The sequence below is a fragment of the Lycorma delicatula genome, chromosome 5 (genome assembly GCF_047948215.1).
Source record: "Lycorma delicatula isolate Av1 chromosome 5, ASM4794821v1, whole genome shotgun sequence".
Lineage (NCBI taxonomy): Eukaryota > Metazoa > Arthropoda > Insecta > Hemiptera > Fulgoridae > Lycorma > Lycorma delicatula.
In genome coordinates, this window is record NC_134459.1 from 92,352,051 (window position 1) to 92,365,476 (window position 13,426).

General features: G+C 28.6%; 1 protein-coding gene across 1 annotated transcript in view; it reads left to right on the forward strand.

The window, feature by feature from the left end:
- Window positions 1-13,426, forward strand: part of amon (prohormone processing protease amontillado) — a 642,069-nt gene that overhangs the window by 613,577 nt on the left and 15,066 nt on the right. The window contains exon 10 of the mRNA XM_075365301.1: window positions 6,816-7,049. Coding sequence (XP_075221416.1) covers window positions 6,816-7,049 — 234 coding nt within the window. The remainder of the gene's footprint in view (window positions 1-6,815; window positions 7,050-13,426) is intronic.

Sequence of the window (13,426 nt, forward strand, 5' to 3'; positions counted from 1 at the left end):
ACTACTCTTACTGTACATGTATATGAAAATATTTATAAATTTTTGTAACAATAACTTTTATGTCCAGGGGTAGAGAATCACATGCTATTTGTACTGAATTGTGTGCAATGTGTGCTGAACAATCAGTTCCTAAAATAGGTCTATCTAAATCACTTTGAACTTTTCTGAACTTTGAACTTTTCTCCTAACACCACCAAAATTACTGTTAGCGTATCAGCAGTATAACAAACCAAATTTTCAAGTTTGTATTTTTTCACACACTGCAAAAGATACTGATTCAAAATTTGAGCAGTTCACTTGACAATTAATCAAAATTTAAAGTTTAACTTGAATTCTTTCCTTCAGACTGAAATATTTTACAACAATCGGAAGAAGTTTTACTTCACTTCTTGAGCTATCCAATGTTGGAACGCAACACATTATCAAATATAAATGGTGAAAAAACGTTAATATAAAAAACAATAATTTCCTCAGTTTTGGTTCTAGCAGATGAAAACTTTGGGTCATATAACTTTTTAACCAGTTTAGATGTGCAGTCTAACGTTTTGAAACTGAGTTTGTATCTAGCAGTGGATATGAAAACGTAGCTTCTTTAGCAGCACACTTCAGATCACTGTTATTGTTATTTTTCTCTCATTTTCAGACAGATTGTTAAAGATGTATGCAGCATGGCGTTGTCAGCATGGTATAGAACACCCTTTCTGTTGACCAGTCCAGGCCATTTCTTTTGAATTGCTAGGTGCAATCATGCTAATTGTCAACAGTACAGGTCTGAGTCTATCGTTCTGCTTGGTAGTAGCAGCTTGTGATGCCTGATGCGCTTCCATTCCCACCAAACGCACAGCATAACCTTCCTGGGCATCAGTGTGGGATTTGCCACAGACTGTGAAGTTTCTCCTCACTTTGATCAGTCTTTTTCACACATTGTTGTTGTAGGTTATCTACTTTTTATCACTTGTGATCAACCACTTCAGAAATGGCTCGATTTCATTACGTTTCAGTAGAGATTTGCAGTTAGAAATTCAATCTACTATATTTTTCTGAGTCAGATCTTGTGGCACCCAAACATCGAGTTCATTTTGTTGCCAGGAGATGGATGTTTAGGTCACTGGTGATGTCGTGACTGCTGACATCCCAGTCTTCCTTGACTTTTGCCAGAATACGCTAACGCTACTTCATGCACAAAAGGCTCAATACTTTTAGAGTACCTATTATTTTAACTATTTTTTTAACATAATTTCCCTGAATGATCTGATGAAGCTAGGATCTTTATGAAAATTCTAAATATAGAAGAAAAAAAAATTACGTATGTTGGAAAACTAATTTTGTAAATTTTATAATACTACATATTTGAGGGATAGTCAGTATAATAGTTCCAGTTATATAAAATGACAGTATAATGAATGTTTATGAAAATATGTTTATTTACCATTTATTATAAGTTGATGGCCTTTTCTGATAGTAATAATCCTTAATATATGTGCGGTCAATTTTGAACAATTTGTACCATTGTAGTATACTTCATTCTAATTAAGATGAATTTCAGTAGGTTAAAACTTCTTTGCCACAGAAAATAAATCTCTGCATTGACCTCTAATTTGGACACTACTTGCATTTGATGCTACATGTTTGTAAATAATAATGGATCAACTGTTCCTGTCAGATTCAAAAAATTATTACAGCTGGGGAAATTTAAGTATAATAGTGTTGCAGTGATAAAAATATCTCTGTAAAACATGATCTGGGCAAATGCTACTAACTTTTCTTTTACTACCCTTTGTATATATTATTTTAACAAAGTATGCAGACAAACTCTGTGTTTCCTTGGTTATCTTTTCCTTTTTCCTTTTGTAAATCATGATTGTAGTTTAAAAAAATATCTGTTAAATCTTTATTATTTCTTTCTTTAAAAAATTTATCTCTTTGTCATCCATTATCAACTGTTACAGATACCAGCCAGGATAAACAGAATATAAAGGAGTTAGTTGTCATTCTTTCTTTGAAGGCATTTAGTAGGATTCAACACACCTATTTATTGTTCTAAGGGAATAGAGTATAGTAGCTAGTTAATTGTGTTATGTATATATATATATATATATATATTTATATACATATACGCACACATACTCATATACATTTTTTTTTTTTTGCAAGTAAATACATATCTGACTATTATCAGTTAGCAGCAGCCACTGTCACAATAAATATTTTAAGATCCGATTTATATTCTAATTAAGGTAAAGGAAAATAACTGTAATTAATTCTGTAAATTTTGTAAACCTGCTGTTAATGACATGAAGTTTAATTACAAACTTAACAACAATGTTCATCCATCAGACCAGCTAGGACATTTACCATATATAATACATTTTAATCCAGAAACTAATTCAGATTAAGTATATTAGATCAAGTTCAGGCATAAACACAAAATTATATTATTAAACAAGAGGGTTATATTAGAAACAGATTTTGATATTGTTTATTTATAACATTTTGGTGAAAGTTGGTTTAATATTTAATAAGGACAATTTCATTTACGACAATATTGATTTATCATATTAACTTACAATAGAATTTTTTATCTAAACAATTTTTTTCTTTTTTAAAATGATTGACTGCTTCAGTAGGCCACTATATAAACTATATTGCTTTGGCATGAAAATAACCTGTGAATATCTCAAGGTTGACCTGGATTGAGCCTTGATTTATGAGATTCCTCATAAATTTCTTGTGTAGTATTAAAATAATTGTGATTCTTTAATTATCTGGTTACCACATTGCTTTTTTAAACGTTAAATAAACACTAAAAATAAGTAAGCGGTGATAATAAAAATGTTAACCAATTAAAAACTGGCCAAATCTTCAGCTTTGATTGTTTTTTGTGAAACTTAATGAAAACTTATAAAAAAAATTCATAAAAAATCAAACTGATTGAAATTTTGGCACTGTACTTAAACTTTTCACAAGATTTATTGAATTTTTTAGAATTTAATAACATTTTTTAATTCATAACCATTTATCATTTTTTGAGTTGGTACCTTGGTCATTATTAATTCCTTCTCATTTTTCTTCCTCAGTTTGTGCTTCAAGTTTTTTCATGATTTCTAATTCTTATTCTTCAAATGGTAGTTTACCAAACTGCTGTTATTCTGGATTTAATTATCAAAGTTTTTATTCAACATCACTTTTAAGCGAATCCTGGACGAACAGTTTCTTTCTGAATTACTTCTGTAAACTCATGTTCATGAATTACTCTATTTAGAATGGCAGTGATCTTGTAATATTACTTATAATATATTATTAAATAGAGAAAAGAAGAAAATATCCAGTTATTGATTCCATAAAGTGAATTTATTCCTTTTAAAAATATAACTGGACATTTCTATTATTGTTTTATATGGGATTGTTTTAGAATTTAAATATTTTATTCTGTAAAACAAAATGCTAGAAAAACCAGAATTCCATTGATCAGATTTTACTCTGTTTAAAATTTACCTTTCAAATATAATTTCTTATAATGAACTGCAGGTGCGTAAATTTATTATTTTCTCAACACAAAATCTTACTGTGTATTTAAGTTCAGTTCATTTAGAGATGGAAGTGAAATTATTTAATTTCCATTGATCTTTCTATTAATCAACAGGGAAGTTAATGCATCCTTTTATATTGGGCCATTAAATGTTTCACTTCATTAAAGTACTATTTAATATATTTTATTGCTTTATTTTATTTCTTTAATATAATATAAAATGTTATTAAATAGAAAATAGCCACTCAAGAACATTTCTTCTGTTGTATTTTTTAATTCCCACATCTGTACTCATGGTATAGGATAAGTGTGAATATTTTTATATAAAAGTTTTTTATTATAGTAAAACATATTGGCTTATGCTAAACAAAGTTTTAATAAAACTTTTAAGAACTATTAGGGTTGTGTAAAATAGTGAAATGGTTTCAAACTTTAACTTTTGCATAAATTTTAAGTTTAATAATAGATGATATAATAATGGATATCTCCTAGTAGAAAAATAGTACAGCATAACTTGGTTTATATTTACATATTTTTAATTACATTACATTATAAGTTCATGGCACTGGATTCAGAAGTTAAATGATTGTTTTATTTCTATCTTGGATAAACTACAATATGAATATATGCATATTAATGAGAGAATTGTTTTTTTTGGGGTTTTTTTAAATTTATATAATTGTTAAGAATTATGAAATCTGGAGTATAGTTATTTATATTTTATTTGGCACAATGTAAATGGTTTAATTTAAGGTTTTTATTTGTTCAAAATTCTTTTATCAATGTTTTAGCAGTTTTTCTTCATTGTTTTAATATATTAATTCATGTTAACTGTAGGCCTGAAAACAATTTTTTAAGTAGATTTGGAAATAGTGATGGGTGAACAGTATTTACTAAAAAAATTTCCATGATCTACAGTGAGATTTGAGCAGCAATATCAGATTATCGTATGGTGTATCAGGATAATACCGATGCTATGTACATCAGGTTTGATACTAACAAAAAAGGGTGCAGGTTTCACATTAAAAAATAGACTGGTGACTGTATTACTGTAAACAGAGTTAAACAGACACATAAGTTGCCTGATAAAATATCATGGGTCTTATGAACTAGGTGCATGCTTTCTGTTGTTCATCAGCCCTATTTTAATTGCATGGAAAACAAAACTAGCAAAAAGTGTATTCTTGTAGATGTAAAATATATTTCTTATATCATACATCTTTATTAGCTTAAAAATGTTAATACAAAATTTAATTTTTATTGAGTTAGTCTAATTATTATTATTTTGTATAATGTTAAGAGAAGTAAAATGTATAAATTATCTGATGTCATCTATAAGTTGATTATAAATCTACAATATAAATTGAATTTGAATAATACTGTACCATCTTTTGAAGTTCATAAAGTATAGACTTAATGATACATAGGATTAATTACAGAAATAAATACGGAATTAATTACATTTCTTATAGTAGATTGGTCACCACTGTTCATTTGATTCTTTGATGATGATTTCTAGTGCTTACTGTTTAGTGCTAATTTCTGATTGTCAGTATGTTTATTATACCTTGCATTCTAAAATTTGGGAAATACATGCACACACACACACACACATATATATATATATATATATATATATATATATAAATAAATAAAAAAGTGTACGTAATATACTATCGTAAAACATTTTACGATAGTGTTATGAACCACTGGGTCACACTATAAACGAACAGACTGTCCTGAATGTTAAAATATGTCAAGCTCGGCCAGTAAAAAGGAGAAAAAGGTCTGGTTGGCTGTAAAACATGCTTTTTTTGTATATCAAGCAGTCCTTTTTATCATTCTGTCAGTGCCTGGAATTTATTACACATTGTAATTTTACTTTTTGCACTATCATAAGATGTTACATATTGAATGCATAAAATATTAAATAACAATATCTTATATAATTATTACTCTATATTACTACAGAATAAAAAAGATATCTAGAATATTATTATTACTTTTAAAAATATAAAGTTATTATTATTTGTATATAAGATTTAATTTTTTAGGGAATGGAACATTTTTTCAGAATTTAAATACATTTTTCTTTGTAAAGCTTGCTAAAATTTTATTTAGTACTTTTTTCAATATCCATTCTTTTAGGTAACATACTGAATCTATAAATGATGAAAACTGTTTTTCTTCCGGAGAGGGAGGTATTTCTTATAATCTTAGTTTCAATGAAGATTAAAAGAAATTAATCTGACATCTCATTTCTTAAATCAATTTAACATCTTTTATATGGTCCCCAAATAATAATGTAATTCTTATAATCTTAGTTTCAATGAAGATTAAAAGAAATTAATCTGACATCTCATTTCTTAAATCAATTTAATATCTTTTATATGGTCCCCAAATAATAATGTAATGAACTAATTTTCTTCATTTAAGTAATAAATGCTAAGATATCATGGGAAAATAAGTTTTTTTAGTTTCATATTGGAGACCTAAATGAAACATAATATGAAAAATGTACTGATCATATTTTTTGATATATATTATATTTCTAAAATACCTTTTTATTTTAAGATAATATTGCCTTTAAGTAGGCTGCAAACTTATTTACTTTTCGACATGTGATTTTATCCTGATTCCAATCATTCATAGAATAGTATTACCTGAATTCCTGACATAAATACACTAATTGTAGCCACTCAAATCTAAGTAACATATTTTCTGTGGTATTCTTTTTAATGGATGTAATTTTTGTGGAATACATATTCCAATTGTTCAGAATTTGTGTTTCCACTGATGTATTACACGACACCTGTATCCTGTAAGCTTTGCCTTTTCTAATACTGTCAGTCATTGATAAAACTATCTGTGAATTTTATATTCAAATGATGCTCATTCAGGTCCAGTATGAATTTAATAATAAATCAGAATTTAATATTAAGAATTACTTTAATCTTAAGTATGACATAAAAAAATAAATGAGGTTAGCTGAAAAATACATCTGCTGCACAGAAATCAAAAGAAGAACAGGACTTCTCTTCTTAAATACTCATACAGAACATACGTAACTAGTACTGCGCCAATGTGTTAAAAGTCACTATATGTTTTAATATAAACTAGATTAAGATCAAGTTCCTTTAATATTACAAGAAAAATAACTAAACAGTTATTTTTATTAACAGCTCACTTAAATAACAGAGTTATAATAAACTTAAAAAAAAAATGTAATTTGTAAAAATGTTTACACACATCGTATTCATAAAATGTATAATTTTTGTGTCTACAGCCCTCAACTGTCATGGAGGGATGTTCAACATCTTACTGTTTTAACATCAAAAAGAAATTCATTATTTGATGCCAAAGGTCGATTTCATTGGACAATGAATGGAGTTGGTTTGGAATTCAATCATCTTTTTGGATTTGGCGTGTTAGATGCTGGAGCAATGGTAGCTCTTGCTAAACAGTGGAAAACAGTGCCAGCTAGATACCATTGTCAGGGCGGTACAGTTCAGGATGTTACGTAAGTTATGTTTGGCTTATAATTTTATTTTAACTATGTTGATATGTGTTATATATATATATATATATATATAGTGTGTGTGTGTGAGCACATGCACGTAATATATTAAAAAAAATTAAATCCTCTATTATTAGAGTATAACTTAAATATTTTATTTTCGATAATAAAGGTAGAACCAGCAAAAACTTCTAGAGTTAGGGCTGAAGAATTTTTTCTCTTCTCATAGTTCACGTAACTTTTATTTTCATTACTGTGATCATAATTTATTAGAAACAATCTAATAAAAATATATATTTGAAATAAATTATTCACAATTTTGTTTTTTATTCATTATTTTAGATTGAATACAATCTTCCAGTAATGCTGTAGAATGTTTCTGGCATTTGCATTAAGTCTATAATTATAATTAACTACTTCTCCATTAATAATGTAGAACTTTTACTATTCCAAATAGACCTTATTTATTCCTTAATTATTCAAAGAGAAAACATTAAAAAATATTTTGTAATAATTATTTAAAACAGTAAAAAATAAAAATGTGGACAAATTGATACTTGTGCTACAAGGTATTCTGAGCATGTTCATGTCTGCTAGCTGTCATAATCAAAAAAATCTTAGGTGACCTGACATTACAAAAGTCATTCCAAAAATATCATAGCCATTTTCATTATTACAAACATCTCGTAACAGAGCTTTAAAGAAGAAGGATAAAAATTCTTCCCTGTAATCTTCCTCACTGATCCAATAAATTGTTATACTGAAAGAAACTAATTGAAGTTAGTATTGCTTATGTACTAAATGCTTTACAAGCATGTTTACCATAAGAAAAACAGTTGAAGAATGTGTAGCAGCAAATTAATATAATCCTATTTACACCAAAACAATACATTACTGTACACTTTTTCAACCCGTAAGAGAAATGTTATGTTATTGTTTTGATCAATAGACTAAATTAAAAGTGTTTGAAGCATAAAAATTATATGATTTCAAAGTAAAGATTATTAAACATTAATAAAAATTACAATGAGAATGAATACAATAGAAGTATCACTGACAATGGGGAGTTAACTGTGAGTAAAACATCTTAAGATCAAACAGTTATCCTCATAATATGAAAGGTTACACTACCAGTAATTTAACCCTAAAATACAATTAAGTTAATCTAAGCTATATATAAAATACATTTAAGTTTATGTATTGATATAGTTTGTTATGATAATGATGCATAACTATTCATATTAGTTGTATTTAATGGATTATAGTTTGAATGAGATATTTAATTGTTCAGGGAGATAATATATTCAACAAACGAAATTAAAACATAGATTGTATGGTGGAGGTGGTGCAAGATGTATGTTTGTACGCACATGCACATTTATGAGTGAAAGGAAGTGGTTGTATGAGTTGTACATTAATTATTGTTAGATAATGTATAAAATATTAAATAAACTCCTTTTAACAAAGCCATGTGTTTATTTGTAATTCGTATTTACATAAATTAGTAATATATGAGAAAAGCGACAAAGCACAATGAAAACAAACATCTTTAGTACTGTAGAGAAGTTTCTGGTTTGTAGCTGTGAAATTGTAAATTTGATTTATGCTTCTACGCATCAACAATTGGCATTCTAATGATTACAAAGAGCTTTATTAGCTTTGTTTTGTATCACAAAAGGGGATTGTAGTAAGCATTTGTGTTTCAATTTGAAATGCATATTTATTATTAAGTAGGTAGCAGATGTATCTGTATGTAATGTTTTGTCTGTAGTGAATGATTGATTATCAATATGCTTTCTCTGAATTATCTGTGTTACTGAATGACTAAACTCTTTGTTTTTATTTAGAATAACTAGCTACATGGTTTAAATTTTAATGCATTCATCATAGCTTTTTAATGAAATCAGGTATTTAATTGGAATACTCTTTCAATATTTTGGTTTTGTTGTTTTTGAAAAGTGACTTTTTTCTAACATAGTTAAATCAAAAATAAAACTTTGAAATTAAAAACTTCAATGGTAATAAACTTTGAAATTCATTTTTTTTTTAAATAGATGATAATTGTTTTAAAAATAAAGATTAAATTTGATTAATTTTGCTTTTAATGATATCATATAATTCTTAGCAACATATTATAATTACTTTGCTTATTATAATTAACTTATATAACTTCCAGCAACTTTTATAGAAAATTCTGCGTTTCTTTATTTATATAGGTATAAAAAATGACCACTGAAGTTTAAATGAGAAATCATTTTTGTTTGAAAAAATATTAAATGAACATATTTATTTATAAGGGAAAGGCTTTGCAGTCTGCAAAGTCATTTCAACCATTAAGAGTAATCCTTATGAAGTGACTATCTAACTAAGCCCGTTTAGTTCTACGACTGGTGACTTCTTGAACCTTCATATATGATCAGGAATGTACACACTCCTGGAAAAACAAGGTCAAAAGTTGTGGAAGTTTTTCATTTAAAGACCTCACATATGAGGTCTTTTGCAATCTGATCAGAGAGACTCATGACTAGTTTTACAAATTGCATTGCCTTAGCAAATATTTGGTAAAGATGTCTTCAGTTAGATCCAAAAATGGTAATGAAAAAGGAAAACCTTTCTTGTGAACTTTCTGCTACAGCAGGATGTCTTACAGAGGCTTAACGGCAACATTCCATTATGTCACTTAACACCATTCCCAGAGTATTTTTCTCCGAGTCTGTCAAATTGAATAGTTTTGTAAATTTTTCGAGTGCGTGTGTATTGCCTCACTCAAAAACCATCATTCTGGTCACTAGTAAGCAATTAAAACGAACAAGTTCTACGATTTATGCAGGGAAAAGTTTTTCCTTCACAAATGCTTCAGCTTCCATTGGGCCTTGATATCCTGGTGCCAAGACTGGTTCCACTCTGTTGTAGCATGGAAGAGCAAAAATGCCTGCAAATAATTCTCATAGCAATTGTTTTTAACCAACATGAAGAGGATGTTAAAGGCTACATTTCTAGGAGTAATGATGCATTACTTTTCTGCAACACCTTTCACTATATTGGTCTTGTTAATCAATAATAATAAGAATGTACATGTATAATCTATTAATTGTATAAAATTATAATATTTATGGAGTTGTATTGAGATTGACTGTATTAATCTTAAGATCCAGTGAACAACCTTAAGATGGTATAAATGTCAGCCTGAAAAACTGGAACTTAGTACTACACTTAATTACCAGGAAGTCTCAGGAAATGGTCATATATTGCAGCATCTGTGAAAAGTCTGTTTAAAAAATCTATGAAAAACATAACAATGTTTCTTATTTTCCCTGGAGTGTTCATGAGTATTCCCTTTTTTTTAAATTATGTATTTACTACTGAAAATTTGATAACTGAGCTATATTGGTGAAGTATGAGTCATACAATACAAATGCTGAAAGTACTTATCATGTTTAATTAATACTCTAATATGTTTTCTCATATTGATCGGGTTGAGGCTTTCTTGAGGGTCAAGGCTTAAACTAACTTTTTAAGTTTAAAAGCTTAATAATTTAAAAGCATTCATTTTTAATAGTGAAAAATTATTTTTGAGTATCTCTTTTCACTTTCTCAACTTTTTATAGGATTTTCTATCATATTTTTCAACAATTCATATTTTCTTTGAATAAATCTAAAATACAGTAGTCCCTTGCTGTTTGCAGATTTGGCATTCATGGTTTTACTTATTCGCATTTGCTTCATCCATCTTTTTAAAGAGTGAAATTTACTTGTATATGTGCAAATAGATAAGATATAATTAAGATAATAAGATATAAGATAAGATATAATTAAGATAAGATATTCTTAATAGATTAAGAATTAACATTTAGTACAGAATTTAACAAATGTTTTATTATTACTGTACTACTTTTATCATTTGAAAACAATATTTTCAGCTGTATTTGGGAAGAGGTTATCAGCATAGCAGGATAGTTTATTAAATAATAAACATTTATTTAACAATAGTAGAACCTAATAGATGAAAAAAATATACACAACACCTATGTGATGTGTATATTTTTGTATAAATGTTTATTTTATCTGTAGCCTAATTATGACAATAAAGGCATTGCCAGCCACTGCTCCATTGCTGTTAACAGTCTTGGTGCCAATGCTGATTCATCTGCAAACTGATTCACTTGGCACGTCGGCTATTTATGCCATTTTCTCAAGTTCAGTACGTACAGTAAAAACAACCAACCAGCAAGTTGTAGCTGTGATATTGAGCAGATACATTTTTTTTATGCATAGTTTTAGTAAGTTCCAAGACACATGTCACGGTTATTTTTTTTAGTTGTTACGAAGTCTCTGGTTTTTATTAAACAAAAATCTCCAAAGTAAACAACGAAAAGAAAAGACAACAAAAAGTTATGCCTCTAATTACGAAAGTTAATCTTGTTGATAAACTGAAAAGTGGTGAAAGCATAGCTTCAGTAGCAAAACTGTTTAATGTTAATGAATCAACTGTTTATTACATAAAGAAAAAAGTTACGAACAAGAGTAATGGTAGGTTCTTCTCAATCAATTAAGGGTTCTCATTGTCTGCATGTCATGACACAAACATTAAAAAGACTGGTAAAGCTTTGAATTTATGAATTTATGCAAAAAAAGTTACTTCTCAGTACCTTAGAACACTTTTTTTTGGCAAAAAGCACATGACATTTGTATGACCACTTTGTTAAATCTGACAATGAAAGTGGGGCCAATATATTTATGTTTTCTGCTAGTAAAGGCTAGCAAAGACTTGAAAACTTCAAGAAATGGTTTTCCTTGCACTGCACAATGTTAGCATAAATGAAGAAGCAGCATCAGCTGACCATGAAGCAGTGCGCTTATTTCCAGAACAACTGCATAACCTTTTTGTTTAGCGGATCAAGGTTTTAACGCAGATGAAGCAGGCTCATGTTGGAAGAGGATGCCTTCATGAACCTTTCTATTAAAAAAAGAGAAGATCACCTCCAGGTAATAAAAAATTTAAAGATTGTCTGACAGTCTTGTTTTGCTGCAGTGCTACTGGTGACATCATGCCGAAACCAAGTCTTGTTTACAAATCGTTAAAGTCAAGGGTGTTAAAAGATTACAATAAAAATCATTTTCCAGTTTTATGGTAATCAAACCAAAAAACGTGAGTAACAGCATCTCTTTTCATTGAGTAGTTTCATTTCTTTGTGAAACATGTTGAACTTATCTTTGCTATATAAAGTTCTTTTAATTGATAATGTTACATGGTATCCAGAAGAAGTAAAATTTTTGCACCCTAATGTAGAAGTGTTATTTCTGCCACCAAACACATTACCTCTGATTCAACCTTTGGATGAATCAGGGATCACTGCTGCTTTCAAAGCCTATTATTTACAGCATACTTTCAGTGGATTGATAAGTAGTGAAACAGAGGTGGATAATTCATTGACTGTGAGTCAATGGTGGAAAAATCGCACCATTGCAGATTACAATGCAAACATTAAGGAGTCAGTTGATGGAATTAAACCATCAGCTATCAATTGCATGCTGGTAGAATCTGTGGCGCCCAACATTGTTAAGAAAAAAATGAAAACTGAAAAAACTAAGAAAACAAAATTGCTGATAAAATTGTGAACAATATCTTTCAAATAGCATGTAAAATTCAAGGTAAAGTTTCACTGAAATTGATGCTTCAGATGTTCAGGAACTGATGCACTGTGACAAGGAAGAAATCGCAGAAGAAGAACTTGAAGAGCTGATAACACATCCTTTACCTACTCTGGAAGATGAAGACAAAAATGAAGAAGAAGTTGCATGTGAATTACACTTAAAATCTGTAAACCAAATTTTTTGTCAAGCCAGGCAGCTAATAAAGGTTCTGAAACTGACCATTTTCTAGAGCAGTCAATAAATTTTAAACGACAGCTTGAAGCAGCATTAGCTGCTTCACTGAAGTCCATGATAAATTCTTGTTAATGTTCATATGTTGTTGTCACTACGAAAAAAAATAGAATTAGTAATTGCATAAAAACCTAATTTCATATGATACACCAAGCCCTGATTTTCAAATGTTGTAAATGGCAGATATGTAGTCCTTGTGTTTTCCAAAGATACTGTTCTGCCTACTTAATTATTCATTTAGGTACAACCAAGTTTCATCAGTAAAATAAAATTTATTTAATACAGAAATAACATTTTTAATGAGTGAATTAACTCCCTACATCCTTTCTGCCCATCACTTTTACATAGAAAGCTTTTGTTTCAGTCACATGAAATGTATGTTTTACATTAATCTGGTATGGATGGAAATTTGACATTTTAAAGTTTTTAAAACACTGTCTAAAAAATTTCTTTGAAATGACTAAGCAGGAAAACTATCTAAAAATCTTTCATCT